Here is a 24,965-nt window from a genome sequence, read left to right as displayed (position 1 = left end):
TGGTGTGTGCCCCCACCCCCACCCCCAGGTCTGACGGAATTATACAAACTCTATGGGTGATGGAGTCACAGGAATTTACTTTTTTGGTTTTTCGAGACAGGGTTTCTCGGTGTAACCCTGGCTGTCCTGGAACTCACTCTGTAGACCAGGCTGGCCTCGAACTCAGAAATCTGCCTGCCTCTGCCTCCCGAGTGTTGGGATTAAAGGCGTGTGCCACCATGCCCAGCGAGTAATTTACATTCTTGCTTGTGCTTTCTAATAGCTTCAAAGTAACAATTCTTTCTACTGCTAAAATACCTTCTAAAGCTTCAGTGATGTATCATTATATATAAAAGGGGTCACTTCCAGGTCCCTAACTGGTTCTTTCCAGTCCTCCTCAACTTAATTCAATGATGTCCTTTCAGGGAGACTTCCTCTACTACCCCACTTACAACGGCACCCGCTAACCTCCCTACTGACTGTGCTCTGGGTATGGGGTGCTCTCATGTTAGCACACGAGCTCCCTGAGGTGTGGGTATGGTCTGTGTTGTTCATGACTGCATCCCTGCACGCAGTACTGGAACAGTACCTGATACACAGTGGGCATTTGCTATATGATACCTGCTGAAATCATGAATAAAAACACATCGGTCTTACAAGTTTTACTTTTGTTAACAAGAAACCATTGATGTTCAGTGTAAAATAACTTAAAAAATGTCCTGTCTCTTTACTGGGGGACCACGAGAAGCTGCTAAAAGCTACGAGAACTTTCTTCCTGAGTCCTAGCCCTTTGTACCCATCCTCCACACACAGAAAATCAAATTCAACTTCAGGAGACTCGGAAACACCCCCAAAGTCTCTCCAAACCCCACAGAGAGAGCAGCAGGTTTAAAGGATGTTCCGACTCAGCACAACGACTTCTTGCCTATTCTGAGAGAATAGGTGTGGCTCAGACTGACTCCTCCCTGGCTCCAGTAACTGGTTAGAGGCTAAACAGGCTTCCCTTACACAGGACTCACCGCACTGCTTGGAATGGGTTAACTTCAGTATCAGTACAGATGAAAGCCGGAAAATGTGATCAATAAAACATATTTCAAAAGAGTAAAGCTGTTACCACAGGCAGTGGTAAGAAATACCAAAAATGCCCGGTAAAGTGAGTATATCCTTTGTCGGCTGACAGTCTGAAGTTACAATCTCAAGCAGAAAACAGCAACTATTCCATAGAACATATCTGACTGAATTTATTCTTCAAAGAGCAAAATAAAGGGAATACTGCACATCTACTAAATAGGAACCGAATACTCTGTAGCAAAGACCATCCAGCTAGAAACGGAACATTTCATCATTAAGACAACAACCGCAGTGTGGTTTGAGTTTTATTTCAATGGGCACACTTCATTCATTGTCTGAGGGAAAGCCAGGCTAGGTCTCGAGGGGCCACGGTCCCAGTTCTTAGGAAGGCAAGGCTCTGCCCCTTCCGTGTCCTCCTTTACTTCTTGATGTCTTCAGGCTCCTCCGGCTCTCTCTCCTGATGTTCTCTTTCCCACCTCATTTCCTTCAACTCTTGTCTGTACTTCCGTTCAATGAACCGCTTCTGATGGGCCATCTGGGGAAAGTTATCTAACACAAGGAGATACGTTTAATAAAGGATATCCACGGGTGCAGACGGCGACACACACACACACACACACACACACACACACACACACACACACACATACACACACACACAGGCAAACATGTAATCAGCACCCATACAGAACGAACTGCATTATAGAAAACTGAGGCTAAGAATGACTTATTTTCTTTTCTACTCTCTTGTTATGAACATACACACCAGAAGTCTAGACTGGCGTCTCAGATTCTAATTTCAATATCTGATGTATGTAAAACAGATTAAAAAAAAGAAAAACAAAACACCAAAACATACAGTAACTTAAAAAACAAAGTCATAAGGTTCTGGAAGGTTTCCAAACAGGCAGGTGCTTTAAGCAGCATCTCCACAACGAGTGACTTCCAGGGAGACAGAAAGCAAGCAAGCAGGAATGTGGGGGTTTATGGCTTGGAAAAGCTCAGGCTAAAAGCTTCCAGCAAGCGACGCTAGCATAGCCATGATTACATGAGGGAAAGTTTTCCAGAAGAGCAGAACTGTGTCAGGCACAAGGAAAGCCACATTCTAAGTCCCTGAGTCCGTGACCAGTTCTATCTGTAGTGCACCATAAAAGGCCGCAGCTCTATCTGCACAGGTAAGTCCTGTGGAGAACGGTGGTGGGTAAGGGAGGGGGGAGGGCCGTCACTCAGTGGTGCAGAGAGGCTATATTTAGCTTCAGACCTGACCCTGTGTAACACACAGACACAAGGAAAACCTGGACTAAGATTTAGAAACTCTTCATTTCTCGTTTCACGTGCAGCACAGTACTAGTGTGACCACGATCTAGGAGATCGAGCATGGAACGAGAAACAGTCATTGTGTCCTTAGTCAGCAAACAGGAAGACAGAAGTCATAAAGGACACCCGCTCGCTATCTGGCGACACCACGAGAAAGGACGCAGCTCTGCCTGGCCAGCTAAGGACTGTTCTGTATTTCACGCAGAAGAGTCTGAGGGGAGGGGGCGTGGCTCAGGAAGGAAAGAAAGTCTGTTTACTTGTATCCTCTAAGGATGGAGTGGGTCTGTCTATATGCACCAGGTCCTCAATTCTTTTATATCCCTTTTCTATATCCCATCTTCACTACAGACTGGAGACAGGGACAAAGTGGAAAAAGAAAAAGCACTTGGAAGAAAGCAGTAATACGGAGTCCTTACATACCGCATACATTTTAACTTCCAGTATTGTACGCACTTAAACAGGCCCCATTGTTTCAGTAGATTTGATGTGTAACTGAGTTTGTACGAAGAAGTTCCACTGTTCAGATCTACCCATGAACAAGCTCTCAGAATATATCCACAACTATGTTCAGAAAAGTGTTATGACATTATATAGTGACATATGTAAGTGTATGTATTTTTTTATGTATGTACACATATACTATATAAATAGTGACAATCTTTCCACTCTCTTCCCCTACACTGCTATGTACTGATGGATATAATATTTTCCTTTATTTCAGTACAAGCATTTCCTGTAGCTCAATATCGGTCTCCAATGGCATTATTTCAACAGATGCAAACATATCACATTTGGATATTCAGGAACTGGTAAACTATTGCCACTAAGCCAAATACAGCTCTTAATCGGTTTCTGTAAATAAAACAGACACACGGACATTTTACACCACCTGTGTCTGTGTGCCACAATGTCAGAATTTAGTGTAACTGAGACAGATTATGACCCGCGAAGCCTAAATCCGTGCAGCTGGTCCTTTACAGAATGCGTCTGCCAATCCTTGGGACAGTGTTCACTGAGAAGCATTCACTTAACTATTACTGTGCTGTTCCACGTTATTGAAACATTATGCTATTATATACCAAGTAGTCATGATTACTGCAGCATATGAGCTGTAGCTCAGAATCCAAGTATCTCCTTAAGTTGGGTTCCTAGAAATGGAATCAGGACCGAAAGGTAGAAACTTCTTTAAGGATGGGACATGATGCCAATTTACTTCCCTGCATTTAAGCAAACCACTCCTATCATCCTCTTGGGGATGTCTGTCTCAAAATTAAGTCATTTTTCAGTACTGTTTTCATAGCTGACTATATGTATCAGAAGCGGGGGTGGACTCTATTGTTATAACTGGGAAAAAGAATCCCACTCTCCTTCAATAAATGATAGTGCATTTATACAAACAATCAATGAAAACATTCTCCAAAAAAGTCAATGTAAAACTCTCAGGATAGATTCTACGGGTGCTAGACCCTGGCTGGCAGTGCTGGCTTCTGTCCCCACTAACTACCCTCCCTGCCCCTGAACAGTAAGCCACTTCTGCTGACTTCCACTTGGCTAGAGGCCCTCTAACCTCTCCTGGAACCTCTCTCAAACTTGAGAATCCTGGGACACTTCACTTTGAGCCTGTGCATCCACTGTCTCCCACTCCTTTAGCTGGTTCTCAAAGCATTGGCATATTGTGCCCACAGGTTCCTCTGTGAAGCACAACAGACCTCAGAGAAGACTGTCCCATACTCGTGCCTTCAATTTACAAGCCTAGGCAGCTCTCCACACCAGCAACTGATACCTGACGTCCTTGGGCCCTCCACTCTTGAGACAATCCATCTTCAGAATTAAATGCACCACAATCTAGATGTTTATTATGGACACTGAACACACACACACACACACACACACACACAGAGCGGGGGGGGAGAGAAAGACTCACACCCATAGGAGGATGGGGAAATACCGTGAGAAAAGGAAGGCCGCTCCCAGAGGGGCCTATGCCGAGTGGCTTCCACGTAGAAAGGGAAACGTAAACCATACTCAGGACTGCCTTCGAAAACTCCAATCTGCTCTATCCGTAGCACACATTCTACTGTGCTCGGTGCGGAGGAAAATTATTAACAACGATCGATCACATTCTATCAAAACTTAACCACGCCTCTACTTCATTTCCTTCCATAAAACAGGCATTCCATTGTGGAGGTGTAATTACAGAAAAGGAGACAGGCTTACATTTCTCCAGTGCATCCATTGCTGCTCCCATCTCTGCCTGCTGAATGCTGTTGAAGAGAATACAGGTGAGGTAGACGTTCAGGGCTTTCTTCTTCCAAAACAAATTATTAATGCTGATCTTCATAGCTTGTGCATAAAATTTCAAGTGATTACTTCCACCACACACCAAACTGCATGGCTAGGAACACACACAGGAGCATGCAGAAATGCCTCTCATTTACACAAAGCCTCTTTAAAGCATCGGTTCCACACTAATACTGAAATGGAATAACTTCCGTTTAGATTAGGGCCTGAAGTATTTAAGTCTGAAAACATTCCACGTAAAGGTTAACCACAAAAAGGTAAAATACAGAGAGAGACACGGGCAAGACAGAGATTATATATTTAATTCTTTTTCCTGAAATATGTTATGTATGCCGACAAAGCTCAAGTGATCAGAAGTGAAGCATAGACTAAGGCTGTCATGCACACCACAGCACACCTCACACATCTGCTGAGACTGAACTCAGGTAGAACTGACTCGTTAGCAACTGATGATGCAGTTTTCTCAACAAGGTCAAGGCTCCTTGTACAATGGTATGCCTGGCCCAAGGCTAATTATCAAGTGTCTCAGTTGGCTTAGAGGGGACAGTAGCCCTTGGGATTCATTTTGCTATAACTGAAGACACTTCCCATTCTAATCTTGCTGCACACTGCAGAGGTAGGAACTTTCCTAAACACAGATATAAACTCCATGAAATTCAGTGTTTTCTTCTCATACCTTGGTCCTTTCCCACAGCCTATCCTTTCTCCCTTGAAATAAACAGCCACAGTGTAGGTTCTAGCGTGGGATGGCCCCACTGTCTGCAGAGTCCTGAAATGAAAAGAACAGTAATTATGATACAATGCTCAACTATTTTGCTATTATATAAACTGACAAAAACAAAAAAACAAACAAACAAAAAACCCCAAAACCTTTATTCTTACTACCAGAAAGAACGTAAAAATAACAATATGGAAAAAGGATGTGATTTAATTTTTGATTTGCTAACCTAACAAAATTTAGAGCTCTAAAATAGGAAATTAACAAAAAAAGTGCATTATAGTTTTATATTTTTCTCAAATAGGAATAGTACCCGAGGGTTCACAGTTAAGTATGTGACACTTTAAAACAACTTCTTAGTGTAGGTATTCTAGTATCACGAAATTAACAAACTTTTATTATGAAGAATTGAGAGCTTTAGTTTGTTATTTTACAATGCTCATCACAGCTAGAAGCAATAAATAGGAAATAACAACTCGAGACACGCCTGAATGGTTTCACACCCTTTACAGATTCCATCTAGTGTCTAGTAGTGCTTTACCTAAGAGATCGGAAAATATATTTAATTTCTGAAACATCTGTGATCATTTCAGAGATATGCTATAATGGCAAGCCTATAACACAACCACTAAAAAACAAAGCTGCAGGTACTCTGGATTTAATGACAAGGTGCAGATTTCAAATGTAAAAACCCTGATAACTCACGGGAAAGGGAAATTAAAAGTAGCCAAGAATGACAACGGAATAAACACAGTAATCAGGAAGACCATGTAAAGTAAACCTGCCATCTTGATAACAAAGAACAGAGTCACCATGTACTTTTGTGGGAGGATTTATGGGCAGAGAACACAGTAATTTCCTTTCTGTTTACATACTCAAAGGTGCATATCGCGGCTGCAGGTGGTACTTACTAATCATCCCCATGTGATAAGACATGCACTGTCTTTAGCACTGACCCTTAGTAATCACTCTGATGGGTAAATTCTTGGATTCAATCATACTGCATAGCTTAGACATTCATTATACTTAGTAGACAGATCGATAGGCTGCTTCTATTTAGGAATTTCTCCAATAAAGAAAACAGTTTCATACTGACAGTTTCTTGCCATAAGTCTTCTGGCCTCTGTTTAGTCAGCACCACAAAAGCTTGTCAACTGTTGGACTTTTTTTTATTATTATTTTGGAGTTAGAGAAGTCCAAAAGGAGGGGCTTTCGGGAGCACACCCGCCTCAGTGGGGGTGTTAGAACCCTCTGTTCCCAAAGGCATTGAGGAAACTGTATTGAAACTGGACTTTATTTTTTTTTAATTAATAAGAAATACATGGGTGTGTATGTGTAGGTGTGTCGGAACGCAGCCCAAGAATGGAGTCATGTGAGAATTCTGAGTGCTTGTGAGAAAACTCCAAGAAAATGACAAGAGTCTTGGGACTTCAAAACACAGAACTCTTGGAATATGTCTGTGTGTTCCTCCCAGATGTAGCAGACAGCAGAGTGAGTTTACTTCAGCTGTTGTTCTTCACGTGCCTCTATAGAGGAAAAAAAATGTTTTGCTCCGTGTGGCTAGTCCCTGAGACTGAGCACCTTACTCTTGATTCTTCGTAACCCCAGAGTATAGACTGTCTGATGCACTAAATATCAAAGTTGGCTACTGCATGGGACTTTAGCCCGGCTCGTTTTTTTAGGACCCCGTCCTCTCAGGGTAATGCCACCAACTAGAGGTAAACATGTCTGGGTTACAGACGGGTGAGGGCCGAGTGTGGGTGCTGGGAACCGAACTGGGTCCCCCTGTAAGAGCAGCAAGTGTTCTTAGTCTTCTCCAGCCCACTGTAACTGGATTTCCAAGCATCCTTAAGCCAGCATCAACAGTACCTGGGGGGCAGCCATGTACTCTAATCATTCTTTACTCTGTGATCCCCATTTAAACCCCTTCTCAGGTCACACATGAGGTCACAGGCCGGGGAAAGCAAGTACTTGAGTGACAAAGTAGCAGCAGAAAGCATCAGTCCCATTTCTCTCCAGCTTGGGAGACAGCCTTTCAGATAACCGAGGCCAACAGGGGCTCAGGGGAAGAAGGTACAAGTAGAACCCAAATATTGCTAGGAACAGCACACAGTCCGTTACTCCTCCATGCAATCACACAAATAAAAGCCTATACAGAAGAACTACTTCATAGTGGGGCCTAAGAGACAGACAGCTCAGGGCATAAGAGCACTTGCTGTTCTTACAGAGGACCCAGGTTGGATTCCTGACACTCACATGCAGAGATCACAACCATGAATACATCTTAAAGATCAACACCTACTACAAGCACACAATTGCTCTACCTTGATCTTAGTGTATTGTTGTGCCAGGCAGTAGGTCTGAGAAATTTACAGGTAGGAGAAAGCAGAGACAATCAAGAAGCACCCACTTACCGCTAGGACAGAGCGCTTTAGGGCTTAGCCAGCGTCATAAGAAGTCCCTGCGTTTTCCATCTAAGCACACGGGTGATAGCTAAGCACCCTGCAGCGAGCACTCACTTGTATAAGGGGATGTCTGGCAGACAGCGAGCACTCACTTGTATAAGGGGATGTCTGGCTCTTTCCCTTCTGTCCTCAGGGTCAGGCAACACTGCTGCAGCTGCGATTTGGGGTCATTCCAATCCTGATTCAGAATGAACTCCTGTGGGAATTCCCCAAAGCATTGAGTAGTGTGTTTCAGAGCCACCCGAAGCGAACGAAGCAAAGCGTGGGCATGCCAGCGCACGCCGATGGGAACGTGTGTGCTTACCTTCAGCCGGGGAAAGAAGCAGACGTTCATGAAAGTATGGACGTATTCCAGGTCCTTGTCGATGTACAGCGCTGCAATAAATGCTGAGAAACAAGTGAAATAAGCAGCCCACCATTATTTACCAGGAACAGCATGTGCTGAGCATCCTTCCTTATTAGTCTTCATATGTGAGTACATGTATATACGCAGGCCAACACGGGTGGCAAGAACAGAATGTGGGTCCTCTGCAAGACCCGTAAGTGCTTGTAACTGCTGAGCCACCCAGCCCTAAGGGCTATAAGCTTTTAAGTAGTATTTGCACAAGGCTTTTGACTTCTAAACACTCTTTTATGCAATTATTTCTTTTTTTTCTTCAAATAAAGCAGCACCCTTTATCACTACCATCCAAAGCACCAACACAGATATATGATTGAGATGAAAAAAAAAAATCACAGAGCAGACACCAAACTGCCCTTAGCCAGTGGCTAAGCCAACAGTCTAACGCAGAGGTTCCTAACCTCCTAATGCTGCGACTTTTAACACAGTCCTTCATGTTGTGGTGACACACACACACACACACACACACACACACATCCATAAAGTTACTTTCATAGCTGCTACTTAACTGTAATTTTGTTACAATTAGAATATAAACATATAGTGGTCTTAGGTGACCCTAGGTTGAGAACCAGTGGTCTAAAGTCTATCCCAATACTGGAATGTGGATCAGGAATGAGACCTGGGAACATAACAGAGTTAATCTCATAAGAAGGGAACTGGAAACGCCAGCTGTGGAGCACAGACGATGCAGGCACAAGCACATCCCAACTGCATCCTGACATCCATCACTCATGTGTCCCAGTTCCATGGTAAGTTTCATAACCAGAGAAAAAAGTGAGACAATTCAAAGATTTGACTTGCCCAAATTAAGAAAAACTCAACAACACAATAATTTATGTAACTGAATTGATAAGGGACAGTTCCAAAGGCGGGCTCACGTAAAAGAATTTTAGCCAAGCGGACAAATGGTGCATTTATTTAAAAGACTGCACGAACCTTTTATTGAACTGAAATAGAAATGGCAGTGGCACCCGTCACTCAGCTTAATTTTATTTCCCTTCGATGCCTCAGTCAGCCTGCCTTTATAATCTGTAAATAAGCGGGCTTGCACAGTAGGCCTTAATATTTTACATAATTTCGATCCTGAAAAATAATGTATCATAAAAAGCTCTAAGGCCCAGAGACTATTCTAGTTCTTTTGAGGTAATATTAGAAATAATAAAATTATATGCATAATCCCTTAATTAACTATAATGGAATTATTTATGCTTCCAGACCATATCAGAACATGAAAAAGATGGTGGCTGTTCTCACTCAAAACAATAGGTGGCGATTTTGGTATTTAGTGAATAAATTATCTTTTTTTTTTATGTCCCTTATGAAGAGTGCTGGGTAGCAAAAGCAACCACCCCACCAAATCAAACTGGGATTCTGAATAACTAATCTTTACATTGTGTTACTGTTTCAGACTAAGGGGCTTGATGACTACCTACCCCTGAATACAGATCAAACAACACAAATGTATTATTCACATGGCTTAGTGAAAGGCAAAAATAAATAAAAAACAAAAACAAAAGAGGTTACTCAGACAGATGTGATCATCCAAGCCTGTAATACCAGGAGGCAGAGGCAGGGGCGCCCCAAGAGCTCAAGGCTACCTTGACTACACAGGGATTTCAAGGCTAACCTAAGCTATACAAAACACTGTAGAAATGAAGTAGAAAAACAGAGAAAAGAGGTCCTTTAGCTATAACAACAAACAGCATCACCATCACCATCATCATAAAAAGAGTAAGCTCTAGTGGGTTTAACTTAAACCTTGAACCTGCAAGTTAAAAAGCTTCACACTGTAGGTAGGACTCACATTCCAAAAGGTCTGCCAAAGTCTTGGTTCTTAGGGCCACGGGTCTCTTGGTTTTGTCGTTAGTGATGGCATACTCCTGCATGCCCAGTTCCTCTGCTACCTTGGCTTGAGTTCTGTTGTTCACTAAGGAACTTCGTAACAACTGTTAAGAAGGAAATGGCTTACGGTTAGAAACCACATCAGCTCTGGTCTCTCTCCTGCTCCTGTGTTGAACCCAACCACCCGCCCACGTGTCACGAAGGGACAGCAGACAAATGACTACTGTCTGTCTCTATCCTCAGGTGACTGCAACATTCTCCAAATGCTTTTATTGTCTCCTTAATGACTAACCCGCCCCTACCCTACTACCTGGATTTAACCAAGCAGTTAGATACCCAATTACTTATTTAGTAGCAGTGAGCAGGATTTTGGGAGGGGATATACAGCAATCTGACTAAGATATGACTACTGAAAAGCTCAAAGCTACCAGGTCAGGAAATATTAAAATTAAAAAAAAAACATTTTACTTAAATATAATTTATATTCAGTAAATTGTGCACGACTAGACACATTTTGAAAACCTTCCCCATTTTTACTACCCCAAACAAATTCCCCATATCCTGAAATAATAGTCTCCGCCAGTGATTACAGGGACGCATCTACCAATCAAACCTGTGCTTAAAGCTGTCTACAAGAAGCATATTTCATGACATGGGTCCTAATTTTGATACCACATGACTTAGGGAAGAGATGTTTCAGTATTATTAAAACACCTATTTACTTACATTGTTATTATTTTGAAGATTTACATTACATGCCCTGTACCTCAGTCTTTTCACACTCAAGACCCTTTATCTTTATTTACATTCTGTGTATGTGCTGTGTGCATGGATGTGAGGGCCAGAGGATGCTGGGATTCCAGAGCGAGCCACTCACAGAGCAGACTAAGGTAAGCACTTAACGCGCTCTGGGAGAGAGATGGGGAAGAGACTAGTGAAGCAGGCAGGTCCCACGATGGGAAGTCACCAAACTTTTAAAAAACTGACATAATTACCCCCAATCCCTAAACCTCGGGGGAATAATGTCCGTGAATCTATGTTTCCTTACCAGAAGCATAAACAAATAGTTGACTTCCTGAACACAGGACAGGCGGAAGCAGCTGGGAGCCCTGCTGGCGTTACAGCCGCCACCGCTCCACGGAGCACTGTGTTTATTAGATGCAAGCTTTATGCTCTGCGGCTCCACAGTGTCAACAAAGCTTATGAAAATCAAGATTTATTCTCAATGCTTGATAGTGAATCCTTGACAATAGATAAATAAGGAACAATATGTTCTTAATTTGTCTGACAATGATTCATGAAGCAGAAATACGACTTGATCTCCATAAGCCTTGCCTGAATTGAATCTTGGACTGTAACTCTTTGCCTGCCTCTGCTCCATTTTCATTCCCAAGTCCCCTTAACTACAGTTTTCTCCAGTACACTAGTCCTTTAAAATTAATATATGCATGTTATTTTGCACAAGTTACATATAGTAATAACTATACATATAAATTAAAACCCACAAGGAAGCTTAAAAATTAAAAGGTCAAATGTGACATGACTACATGACTCAAACAATAGAAGCCCACGTCACCAACTCACAGAATCCATGAGCTGGAAGTGGTTTCGAGCTTTCTGTGGTTTGGATTTCAAGTTGAAATAGACCCCACCCGGAGAGGGCGGATATTCTGGGGGTATGGTTATGCTGAGCAAGTTGAATCCACGCTTTGGGTAAGGAGGGAAGCTACACAGGCTGTGGAAATGGTGTGTTCTTGCCCCAGGACCAATGAGCCCGATGTGAATGAGAGCACACAGCAGTGATGACACAGGGCTGGCCACCAGGCCACAGCTGCCACCTTCCGGCATCACAGCTCCTCCTGCAGGGCCACGTAGTAACTCCTGTCTGACAGAAGGAAGCAGAGTGGCTAGAGACAGGAGTTGCTTGAACCAACTTTGCTTTAACACTAGCCCTGGCAGGTCTTAGTGCAGTGACGTAGCTAACAGGGAGCTCTGTTAAGTTCTTGCTCAGAGTAAGAAGTCAACGAGGAGAAGGGAACCAGTGACTAACCTTAGCTCTGCAGTCCATTTAGCTTTGGAACATCAAGTAAAACCAGGTAAGACTTTGCTCTCTACCTAATCACGAAAGTCCTAATGGAGGTTCATTACAGTGACAATTTCCATCTGTGTCCTCGGCCGAATCCAACTTCAGAATAAATCTATCTGGCAAACCATGGGCACAGCGAGGCTGACAACAGAAGCAAAGCCGAGAGGTTCTGGGGCTAGCACGGTGGCAGCGCGGGCCGATGCTTCACCAGGTCGGTGCCGAGGGCTGAGGGCCCAGCAGGATCAACAGCACCCTTTTGAAGCGCTTCAGAAGGGACCCACTCCTAAGAAAGCCACACACCGGTGGGTCAGCCAGGACAATCACCATGCTGACAGAGATGTGATTACAGACGCAGGGACACACAGCTGCAAATCTTAACCAAGCTGTCCAGAGAAGGTCACTTAGGAGACCCCTCTCAAGAACATTCTAGTCAACTTCAATACTGAGGTCTAAGAGGGTTCTCCAGCACTGGTGCCCACATTTCTCCAAAACACCAAAGGGTCAAGAATTGTGAACTCTGGACTAGGGGCACTTGCTTTTCGAAAAGGTTCATGTGGATTCTGATGAACTCAGAATTTGACCTAAAGACAGACTGGGGTTAATGGGGAAATGGCTGGAGAGGGTTTTCTAGGAAAATTAAACATTGTGGCAAAAGGAGGGACCATGATACAGCAAGGTGACCATAGTGGGAACTAGGGGAAAAAAAAAAAATTCAGAGCCAAGTGAAGGAGAGCTGGCACAAGCAAGGCCACCAGGAGACGGAAGTTAAATGTCCCTGTGGAAAATAAGGAATCCCCAAAGGGGCGTGGCAAGGCAAGACGCTGATCCTATAATTGCTATTTTCCAGAGGTGTTATCTACAGCCGCATCAGGATTGCATAAGGTTTGCTTGCTCCTCAATAATAGGGAAAGGATTCTAGAAAGCCATAGAATGCCTCTAGATTTTATTTTAATACAAAACCTTCTAGATGTCCTTTTCCTTGCTGCCTTCCAAATCCTCCCCTTTACCAAATAGTAATCTCTCCCTTACAGCCTTTCTAGCCCTCACTGAAGTTTAATTTTAAATCACAAGCAAGAAAGAGAAGTACGGTCAAGGCTTTGTAAGCCTGACAGAGGGACTGTTGATCCCTGGTGCAGTGACAATGGCCAGTACATATTCCAAATCTCTGATTCTGGCTTTGAGACTTCAAGACGTTCCTACAGCCTCAACAGAGACGTCTCCCACAATTACTTTAGACTTAAATTTCCATAAGAACATGAAGATTGATATTCTTCCTTTAAGACTCTTGGTTCTAGGAGGAAGCCATAGTGAGAGGCATAAGCTGCCCAAGAGGGCCACCTAGTGTAAGGCAAAGGCACAGATTTACTATTTTGAGGACTTCAATAGAAGACACTAGTGGAGCGAGAGCGAAGTATACAATTAAAATCGACAGTGATATGCCAGCCACACAGGTCTTTTATACCGAGAGTGGTGGCTAGATGGTCTCCATTTCCCATGATAATTAAAGAAAAGGCACACAAATGATAGCCGGCAGAATGCAGGTCAGACACAAGGAGCCAAATTATGTCAGTGATAGAGAAATCCTCTGTCGGGAGGCTGGGGAATCCATCTTCTCAGAGCGCTGTTAGATAGGGTACCGGCCTGCCTGGATGATTTATACTAGCCGCTGTCGGGAGGCGGCAGGGCAGGATGAGATCACCGCTTCTCAAGTGTGTTTGAAATCCCTGCGATCTCTCCTACCACCTCGCACCAAGCAAAACCCTTCCACGCGTTCATCTTGCTGGTGCACTTCACCCCGGACACAGCACGTGCCACACAGCAGGCACAGAACGAGCAGCTTGTGCTAGCTCCGCAGTGGAGCAGAAAGCTATGTCTCACGTTATTGCCCCCCCCCCCCCAGAACCAAGAGCGTCTGGGAAAGTGAGAGGAAGAATGTCAATCTTCATGTTCTTATGGAAAGTTAAGTCTAAAGTAATTGTGGGAGATGTCGCTGTTGGGAGTCTCAAAACCAGAACCAGAGATTTGGAATATGTACTGGCTGTCACCACTGCACCAGGGATCAACAGTCCCTCTGTCAGGCTTACAGAGCCTTAATTGTACTTCTCTTTCTTGTTTCTGATTTAAAATTAAACTTCAGTGAGGGTAAGGAAGGTTGTTAGGGACAGGTAAGTATTTGGATGTAGGAAGGGAACACGTTTGCAAGTGTCGTAGGACAGGCATCCGTTTCCTTAGAGGTTCTCTCTCTTCACACTGACCTCACCAGGGAGGGAGCCTTACCCTAAAGAACTTCAGTGCACAGACAGAACATCGTCCCTAGGCATCCCGATGCAAACTTGACTAAGCTACGGCATCTGCATCTGATTCACATTCCTCCCTGAGCAGGCCCTCGCAGTACTCTCACACAGGGCAACACTTTTCCTCAACAACCAGCAGGATTTGGAAGACACGGTTACATTTGCCTTTTTTGTTGTTTTTATTCTTTAGAAAGCAAGTGTGTACCAACCGGCTCAGTGTAAGGCTTTCCAACGTGATTAACTGCCACTCCGTGCCTTTAATTACAAGAAGGAATCAACTGCCGCCCTTCCAATGCAATCCCAGTAACCTGCACACTTCAGTTTGTTTTTAATCCTTAAGCATTTCAAAGTGAGCTCCCCATTCACTTTGGACATGTGAAGTAGCAGGTCATTTCTTTACAGAGCCCATGCTCTGCCTTCGATGGGGCAGTCGCTTCTGTAGCTCCCTACTCTACCTCCTTACCAAGTCTGTACTGAGAACCCAGCATATGCTAGGCACTGCGGGGCTGGAGAAGGGCTACGGCACACTCTCACAGGACTTCTGGTCTGGGGAGTGGGGTGGGCAAGCTGAAATGGAACAGCGCTAGAATATTCTAGCAAGAATAGAAAGGAGCAAGGGGTTTAGACGTCAGTGGAGTGAGGGGTCAGTCAGAGCTGCCAAGCGAAGGAATGCTAAAGAATATTGGGGCGGCATGAACTAGGTGTAGAACAGCCTCCAGACAAGAACAGCATGTGCAGAGGCAACAGCAGAAGGATCTGGACTCAGCAGGCTGCTGCAGAGTAGAAAGAGCACGGGGCGCAGCGCTGAACCCACTAAGGGTGATGCTGGAGTTCCCCAGGCACTGCCCAAAGGACCCAAAAATCATTACTCTAGGCTGTGAAGATCATTCATTCAAAGACGCAAAGGAGACGTCTTACCTGGTTGCCCTTCCAAAAAGATCCCTTTAGAGGTTGTAGCTCAGTGTCAAGAGGGCCTGCTTAACACATACAAACCCTGGCGTTCAATCTCCCAACACTGGAAACAGAATTCTTCTACATACTGTACCGAAGACAAGACTGGAGAGGCGGAAAGGACCAGATCTGATGGGAGAGGACGGCTGTATGTCAGACAGCAGCACCGACCCTGAAGCTGTGCTCGCACGCAGAACTAATGATGAAGGTAAAGTTGTCAGGATGTATATGCCAGCGTTGGGGAGGAGTAACAGGAGACATAGACAAGCATTAAGGATGATCCTAAGGCTTCCGGCAACTGAAGAAATGGAATAACCCTATGGACATGAAGAATACTGAGAGAGAAGCAGGGCTGAGGGTGGAAACTGAAAACTTTGGTTTTAGACACACTGGTCAGAGGTACCTGCTAGAAATCTAATTAAAGGTTCGCATGTTCTTATATCCTAAGTATGTGAGCAGTGCTATATTCCATAGGTATGAGTCTAGAGTATGAGGAGGGGGTCTGGCTTTGGGCCTAAGTCAGGAAATGGCATTCAGATGTTTTCAAAGTCACAACACAGAATGGTATCACCTGCGGTGCAGAAGTCAGAGAAGGGGCAGGTCTGACAACTGAGAAAGGGACAATTTCCATGGCAGCAGATTGCGGATAAACAGCTAGTTGGTGCAGTTACTGGGAAGCTATTGTGAAAAGACTCTCGCTTCAAACACATAATAAATTGATGGAAAAAAAAAAAAATGACTTCATGTCATCCCAAGATCTGGGTCTCCTGAAAGATGTCTGCTTTAAACTGTCCATCTCTTAGGCCAAGGACAAAAAGTGCCCTCAACATACCAAGGGAAGCTTTTCAGAGAGTAGCAGATAGTGTGGGGGAGATCTGGGGACCGCACTCCTCTTGCAGAGGGATGCTCTACTACCCTGAGCTTTGTATGACCAGACCCACAAGCTTCCCATCCTTTACAACTGTGTAAGTGCTGTTGCTTCTCAGTGGGCCTCCCTGTCAGTCACTTTCTTCCTATAACTCCCTGACTGCTATGAAGAACTCCCTTCAGTGACCAGGTGATCAGGACTGGGAGAGCAGCTGTCTGTGATGGCGAGATTAGGTAGTACCGAAAGGACACTCCTGAAATACCGGAGTAACACTGTTAGGACTTGGGAGGAAGAGAGGCCAAGGGAGGACACAAAGACGACTCCTAGGTTTCTGATACACAGTACGGGATACCTGATGCTGTCAGCAACCCAAACTTCAAGAGGACCGAGGTGGAAAAATACTATATTCCCTCTTGACACCTGGCACTGGAGCTCAGGACAGAAGTGAATCTGAAGAGATCTGCTGCACGTTTCCTGCCAGGAAAGTAAAATTGCTGACCCACATGGAGCGGACTGTCTGAGAGACAATATATTAGCAGGAGACATGCTCTAGCAGTGACCTCTTAGATGCTGACATATTTACTAGCTGGAAAGAATAAGCTGAAGATGCTAAGGATGCTAAAACACAGTAGTTAAGAAAAGAGGTATGGGAACATCCAGAGTACGGTGTGACAGAAGCCAATGGAGATGCCATTCAAGGAGGGAGCAGGATGTCAATGTTTAACAGCCTTTAAAATATGTGCTTATGACACATCATCTTTGTCTTGCCAACAGAGCTACTGGTACCATTCATTTCTCTCAGAGCTTTCTGTAACAATGCTTTGTAAAACCACCACATGGATCATAGTTTTATCATTTGATGCTACCAGTTTGATAAAAAGCTCTAATTTTAAGACAGCAAGGCTGATAAACTCATTTGTATAAGCTGTACTTCCTCAGCACCCACAGTGTGAGCATTCGGGAGACCCAGGCAAGAAGACTGCTGTGAGTTTGAAACCAGCCTGTTCTACAGAACAGAACCTTATGTCAGAATAACAAAACCAAAGCAATCCCACTGCCAGCTCTGAAGGGACCATGGAAAGAAGCCAGGCCCTGACCGCGCAGCACTGCCCTGGGCTTGCTTTATCAGCTCACACTGTCCATGCAGTGCCGGAGCCAGCTAGGGCCAGTGCATCTGAAGGCAGGCCCCATCCCTAAGACCCTAGAGGATAACTTGGGAAGCGCAGGAAGGGCCTGTTGAAGCACTTATTTTCCAGAGTCCCCAAGCTACTTGGTATGCTTTGGTTCCTTCTCACATAAACCAGGCACTTCTGACATGTATAAAGTCTCTTCTGTAGCCGAGAAGAGTCAACACAGAGCGTACTGCTTTCCTAAGCAAGATGTGAGACACTAGCTCCCCAAAGGTTCATATTTTCTAAAGAGTTTAAAGAAAGAAATCCTTGTCTTTCTCAAGGGCAGTTAATTTTTAACGGCACTCATCCCGCTCATTTACAACTAAAGAGGCGCTCTCAACCCTTGTCACAGCACGTGGCGGGTGACAGAAGCTCAGTCCTCCCTCACCCAGGGAGGACTGAGTTGAGAAATACCACTGAAAATTTCCACCTGAACTCCATGTTCTCTGCTAGTGTCTAACATCTCAGAGCTGCAGAACTATGATTCATTTCTAGTCAAAGAAAACCATACGCAACAATTTAAAAAGTATGGAAGAATTGCTATTAGTGTCAACACAATCAAGGTCACACTGAAGAACACAGGGTGCACACCATCGTCCACCTAACAGAGCCCCAGCTTTCCCGATAGGCAGTTCTCAAGGGGCTGCTGAGGGCTTAGTCAGAGGCCTTTGAAAGTCAGGGACTGCTAGACAGGCTTGTCCCACCCTCCGGAGGTTTACTACCAACAGGTTTCATGGTAAAAACTGGACACAACAAGGGGAAGCTAATGTGATTTGGACAGCACAAGTGAGGTGGCTGATGACTCAAACCTTGTCTCTGCACTTCCCTTCCAATTCTGCCCCAGAGACAACCTGGCTCCCCCACTGCCTCTCTGCCCATTCATTTCCCTTGTTTCTCTGAACTCAGTGTGAAGAAGCCACTGCACAGGAACCGACTCTTATTCACCTCCCAATGGCTAAACCCTGCCCCTCTGTGACAGTCCGACCTCACCAGACCCATGATGCCTTCCCTGCACCCTGTAACTGGAAGAATCTTTTCCTGAGCATGTAAGTCCAGCAACCGGCCTGCACCTCTATAATATCTGACGTGCTCTACCTTACACAGTTACACTCACACACACTTTTGTAAGGAGCGCATGTGTGTATATATTTATGTCTATATATACACAACTTACATCACAGAGTATTTATTCCCCTGGGGAAGAAAAGTGACCATCATAGTCACCAGGAGATAAGTGATTAGTTAAACAAGCACGCATCCGGGCCTCCTGCTCCTCGCTCTCTGTCCGCTGTCCCGCTATCTTCCGAGAAGGGCTAAGTGAGGATGCTCACCGTCAAGTGTCCTTCATGATGGTCTGGGAAATGAATGAATAAGTACTCCGTGGCCACGAGCTGCATTATGGAGTCGCCCAGAAACTCCATCCTCTGATTGTGGCCTCTGAAAAAGAAACCCCACTGTAAAGACACCAGGAAGTACTTGTGGATTTTAAAAAGACGGAAAAAAAAAAAAAACCACATAATTTTTAAGATTACAACCTAAAAATATAATTTGTTCATTTTGTTTTAAAGCATCAAACTAAATAGAGTACCCTGACACCTACAACTCTGGGAAAATTCTGAAAATGAAATTAAAAAAATGTAACTTTTTATTTAATCATGGGTATATACAGTGTTCATGTGTTCGTGTACAGGTGTGTGCACATGAGACCAGAAGATCGCCTGATCCAGGAGATTTATTTTGTATATGACTCTAGCCAAACTCAAGCAATAACCATTCTTAACCACTAACCCATCTTTCCAGCTCCAAAAGGAATACTTTAAGGATAAGTGGCTACTAAATTAAGATCAGTGAACAGCACCTGGCCAAAAGCAGAGTTCTATTAATTGAAAAATTAAGTAAAATGTATATTAAAAAAAAACTTGCAAGAACCCCTAATTTTTTCTAAACTTATTAAATATGTATGTTATTTATTCAAATCTGGATTTTAATTTACAAATGTTTATAAAATCTATGTCTTTAATCTTACCGTTTAAAGAGAGTTGGGGATTTTCCATTCAAGGGAAGGGGTAAACATTTCATATACCACAGCCACGCCCACACACTCAGACCTATAGTTTTGCTACTTTTCTCATCTTTTTTCTTCTGCTCTGAGGACTGAGCCCAGGGCTTTAGTCTCTAGCAAAGGTTTTCTTATTTTCAATTTCAATAGTCTCAATAAACTTATCTAAAGGAGAAGTTAGAAAGCTCTATCCAGTTACGGACTGTTTGAAAGTTTTACTAGAGAGCGGTCACTTTTTTTTTTTAATCTATGGCTATTTTTTTTAAGGTATTATGACAGATCATGACAAACAGACCACATGGTCCTCAGGGCATATAACGCTTAATCCACATCTCAGCGTGGACAAAGGACTTCTTTCCTTCAGATCTCATAACCTTTAAGACATCAAGATGTACAGCAATGGCACCAACAGCTTGGGACAGACAACAGTCCCTGATCCACACCACCGCCTGGCTGCCGTCCGTCTCCCCACGTGACTCCCCTGCAGTGTGCCTGCTCTCTCAGTTCCTCTGAAGGGCAGAAAGGTTTGGAACAAACTCCTCTAAACGGTCAGGCAGGGCTAGCTGGGTGAGCACTTTCCACTCACAGGGTCAGGTGGTTAAAGCCCACGGTTCTCAGTGTGAACGCCCTCGCCAAAAGTCGGACGTGAGTGAAGATCACTCCAATTGCTTCTTCGAACTCCGTAAGTTTCTGTAGAACTGGGGAAGTTTCAATAAGTTGCCGATCTGTATTTGGCTCTTGTAGCTTCAGAAAAAAATAGAAAGAATTTAAAAATCAGTTTTTGATACAAGAGTAATTATCAATTCTTGGACACTGTTCTATAAAATTCCATCTCCTGTGGGCAGAAATTTCGGAAATGCCAAATAAAACCTGAAAGCCTCTTTCTCATCTCTTAGAATAGCAAACAAACCTAATATTTAAAGAAGGCTCAAATAATATTTTCCAATCTTCATTCAAATTTCAAGGCCAAGTTCTGTACATAGATAGTTCAAAATCTCTGGTATTAGACTAACTCTCTAAGGAAGACGAAAGCTGAAGAACAGCTGCCATATACATGCGCGTCTGTGTGTGTGTGTGTGTGTGTGTGTGTGTGTACGCGCGTGCGTGTGCTGGGAATTGGTCTTTCTGACAAGTTTCTAGGAAATGGGAGCTGCTGTCTGGGAGCTGCCCTTTAAGAGCCTCTGATTTTGGAGTAACTGGACTACTGTGCATCTTGAACATACTGTGCAAACTGTTTTGGCAAATGAGCATCATTAAAACTGAATTTACTTCCGGAGGATATTATTATTCCTCTACACAGGTGGTGCTCCATGTAGCAAGCCTTTAACAACTGGCGAAGAGAAAATGTAAGAAGTATAACTAAAATTAACATTTTCAACAATACTGGGTAACTCTTATTTTCACTAGTATCTTCTTACAGCGCTGAACTGCTGTTTACTATCATAAACCCTCAATGAACATCTGATCATTAATGACTACTACTTATGTTAAATACATATTCACATATGACATGTGAGACTGAGGGAAATACACATATCTTAAACTAAAGCAGAAAGAAAAGCAGAAAAACTTTTAAAGCTGACCAAGGGAAAGCACGTACCACGTATAGATCTTTTAAATTCCTAAATCCCGAGTAAAAAGCTATCGTACAGCACTAAGTCTTTACTGTGCAGTAAATTTTATACAATCTGAATCAATTTCTAAAGCCCAAACTAGGTTAAAATCTAGCAATATTCATTTAGTATTTGTTCTACTTTCCTAGCTATGCCTAAGATAGCCTCTAACGTCACTTTCCCTCTGAGGGCAAGAACGTGGCGTGTAAGCACCAACACTGTGTGAAGCACCCACTGGAGAGGGCTGTTCTTCCACAGCCACTGTGTGTCTCCTAAGGAGCACTGACCCCATGCTTACCCGGCCACCTGAACACACGTGCATGCGCAGTCTATTATTTATTTCTGAAATTTCCCTGACGGCCACCATAAAGTCATAGTTCTGGAGAAGAGACTCAGAGACTACTGGTGGGGCAGGGAAGGGAAAGGCGGCCATGGAGTTTCGGGACTCACTGCAGACACGGTCGGTCATACTCACTTGGAGTGGGTGGAGAGGATAATTGAGCCAGACTTCTCGCAGGTCCTGGAAAATGGAATGATGTCTTTAGTGCTCAAGGGAGTCATTGAACACACTCTAGAGCACTAAATAAAATGTCATTATTTGAAATACTGAACTATTTCACATGCCGACTCCAGTCACTGCAAATTCAATAGTGCTAGCAAACTAATTTTTTAAAAGTGTATTCACCGCTCAAACGGCCTGTAGTGACTGTAATTAGCCTATTAAGCGGGGGAGGAAAAGAGCCTTTTAAAACTAAGTTCCATGCTTGCTGAACCCAACACACTGGATTACACGACTGTTACACTCACTGTCACCTCAGGCCTGGGGATCTGCGGCAGTGACTGTCACCATGTGCACTCTCTGATTTCCCTTTATTGTCACAAGCCTGTTTCAGAGGGAGTGGGTACACACATCACATTCCTAAGCCCTCACAACTCTGGAGACCCTGCTTTAGCATGGCTCACATAAATGCTTACTTGAAATATGATAATAAACAAACTTTATGGAAAATCCTGGAATATTATCTCATGGCTGCATTACATCCAGGAGCAGTTAGAATTCCGATTTCCTTGGGGAAAAGTATTTTTCCTTCAGGTTCAGACTCTAGGGAACCCTTGCCTGGATCTACTCTCCACCCTTGGTGCTGGGCTCTTTTAAATAAGTGAGAAAAATAACCTGAAAAGAAAGGTTTTTTTCTCAAGTTTTGTTTTTGGCAGGATACAGGAAAATTTAGGATCATTTGTGATATAAAGTGATAAAAGGAAATAGAAGCTCAATGGTCCTGAACAACTTCTTAACAAAGCAAAGAGGTTCTCAGACAACTTAAAGGGTTTAAATATCAAACTGTTCTTTACAGGCACAAGAAGGGGACTTCTGTTAACCAAGTCAATAACCAAGTCCCCTTTACTCCCCAGACTGTCAGCGCACGCACGCGCGCGCACACACACACACACACACACACACTCACTCACTCACTCCCTCACTCCTGGTGTTCTCTCCACATCATGTTCTCTGCCCTACGACAGGATGGATGCTTCCCGTCCACCTCTGGCCACCTGTGTCCACTGGAGTGCAGCCCCATCCTTACCGCCTTTCACCCTGCTTCTGTCTGGATTCTTTTATTCCGCTACAGTGACCTCTCATCTAGGCCGTGACTGGGAATACCTTATGGGCATTCTTCCCTCACATGCACTCAGGCAGTAACCATCCCTTCCCTTTTACGCATTAAGCTAGGGAGTGCGCAGGCTCTGGTGAAGAGCCTAGGTTTAATTCTGAGTGCCTGTTGGTAACTTATTTATTCTCCCCAGCCTCTATTTCTACAGGTATAAACCAAAGCTAATCCTAGGACCTACTTCCAATTGGTCCCTGACAGCACTGAGTGATTAGCGCACTGAGAGCATTATGCCCAGTGTGGTCAGGGAGAACACCATGATCCACAACGTCTCAGCAGCACTCATAGGTCAGCTTTCTCTTCCAACCTTTCCCAGTGTCTCCAGAACTCAAGACTCACGTGACACTCCAATTCATTCCTTCTTACCGCTTCATGTTTTTCACTTAAAAGCACTTCTGATTTCTTCTTGGCTGTCCAGGCCACCCATCTTGGTACAAATTTATGCCACCTTACAACCCTACAGTTTCACCCACATCTGTTTCCTTTTATTTATCCCAGTGTAGTGTTACATCTAGACTGGGATCCCAGCAACACTGTTAATTAACTCTGGCTATGGCTTGCCTCAAGAAAATGCTCACGATTGGCTGGGCCATTCATTAACATAGCAGATTGATATTAAATACCCATTATGCATTAGGTTACTGAGGTAAATAGGCTACAACTCTGTCCTCAAAAAGGCCTAATGAGGGACGGCAGAGGTAAATAAGCAGAGCTTACACACCTGCAGTAGATCCCTCAATAGTGAAAAATCATTTAAACTACACCCCAGCTGCCTGTTTCTCAGACAGACTAAATCTCATATGAACAGGAATGTTTGTACTTGAGGTAGGCTCGCTGACGGAGGTCAGGCTACGACACCAAGCCAGGAGGAACTGGGCCCCAAAGGAGAGGCATCACTCTGCCCAGGGTTATGAGAAAAACCTCCAAAGAGGACTTGAAAAAGACGGAAAATCTAGGAAATGCCAGCGGAGGGTGAGGACCAAATGCCCATCAGACACAGGCAGTAAAGAAAATGTCTAAGGATGGCATGAAGATGTTGTGGACAAAGGAGACTGACACAGGCAGAACCATGGGGGGGGGGGGGAGGACTTAATCCCAGCACTCAGGGGGTGGAGCTAGGTGGCTCTTTGTATGTTCAAGGCACCCTGTTGTACACACTGAGTTCCTGCTGAGCCAGGGCTACATAGTGAGGCCCTGTTTAAAAGAGCAAGGAACCCCACCAACCCTTCTGTATGTTACGCTGTGCAGACTGTGGTGGCTAGAAACCAAATATCTTAAAACTGGAAAGCCTGTCACTCACACAACACTGAGGGATGATGACGGACAGCTAACAGGCGAGAGATGAGAGGACAGCTGCAAGGGAAGCAAATCCGGAGTCACCCAGTCAAGTGAGGAAAATGTAAAACTGAACGGATATAGAGGGGGTGGGGGGGGGTTAGCTTAGGGCAGAAAAGAGTCTGAGTTTTGTGATTTAAGGATAAAAATAGAAGCAAAGTATGTTCGACACTAAAGGTGATGGGGCCAATACTAAACCTGTTAAAATGGCAAGTCTGTGAAAGACCCATCCCAGGCCGCTCAGAAGCAATTTGAAGAGACACCTTTTCCAATTTCTCGAATGCCAGAGAAAGGCCTGGGTCAGAGATGCTGGGGACCGATGTACAATGAGAAAAGAGAGAAGAGAGAGAAAGTGATGTAATGCCTCTCCGCGGTTGTAAGGGGCCCGAGGGGCAATCAGACTGAAGCTCTCTCTCCACACAGGCAAACGCACTGGGCAGGCCTGGAGGCTTATACAGACTAAACGCAGACGAGGGAGAAAAGGCAGGACAGCCCTGTTGCTGACGCTAACAGGAAACAAGGCCTCCTTCCCACCCACCCACAGGACAAGAGTCAAAGGACCCTCTCTGTGAGTCCTTCTGCCATCCTGACTGCACTGTTCTCTCAGCTACCTCGCTCTCCCCCAGCCCCTAAACAACAACTATCGGACACTGGGTTGCTAAACCCAATTCCAAACTAACCCCTTCTCTTAATTTGGTTGCACACGTAGCAGCCAACCAACACCCTCAATATTCAGCACCAGCCTTAGTTAAGAGAGTTCATCACCCTGCATGCTTATTACATTTTCATCACACACACACACACACACACACACACACACA

General features: G+C 44.2%; 1 protein-coding gene across 3 annotated transcripts in view; it reads right to left on the bottom strand.

The window, feature by feature from the left end:
* Positions 1-985: 985 nt before the first annotated feature.
* Drosha (drosha ribonuclease III) overlaps positions 986-24,965 on the bottom strand; it is a 102,426-nt gene continuing 78,446 nt past the window's right edge. For 2 of the 3 annotated variants that reach the window (XM_021208257.1, XM_021208256.1), the window contains exons 27-35: positions 21,615-21,659; positions 20,113-20,270; positions 18,799-18,904; positions 10,059-10,200; positions 8,156-8,238; positions 7,944-8,047; positions 5,345-5,437; positions 4,585-4,631; positions 1,216-1,599 (exon numbers count right to left, since the gene is read on the bottom strand). In XM_021208257.1, the coding sequence (XP_021063916.1) occupies positions 1,469-1,599; positions 4,585-4,631; positions 5,345-5,437; positions 7,944-8,047; positions 8,156-8,238; positions 10,059-10,200; positions 18,799-18,904; positions 20,113-20,270; positions 21,615-21,659 (909 nt within the window). In that variant the 3' untranslated portion in view covers positions 1,216-1,468. Of the gene's footprint in view, positions 1,600-4,584; positions 4,632-5,344; positions 5,438-7,943; positions 8,048-8,155; positions 8,239-10,058; positions 10,201-18,798; positions 18,905-20,112; positions 20,271-21,614; positions 21,660-24,965 lie in introns of all 3 variants that reach the window. The other variant, XM_029543950.1, reaches the window with a different exon arrangement.

This window comes from Mus pahari, chromosome 11 (genome assembly GCF_900095145.1).
Source record: "Mus pahari chromosome 11, PAHARI_EIJ_v1.1, whole genome shotgun sequence".
NCBI lineage: Eukaryota > Metazoa > Chordata > Mammalia > Rodentia > Muridae > Mus > Mus pahari.
Note: the sequence above shows the minus strand (reverse complement) of the source record. Positions and strands in the feature narration are given on the sequence as shown.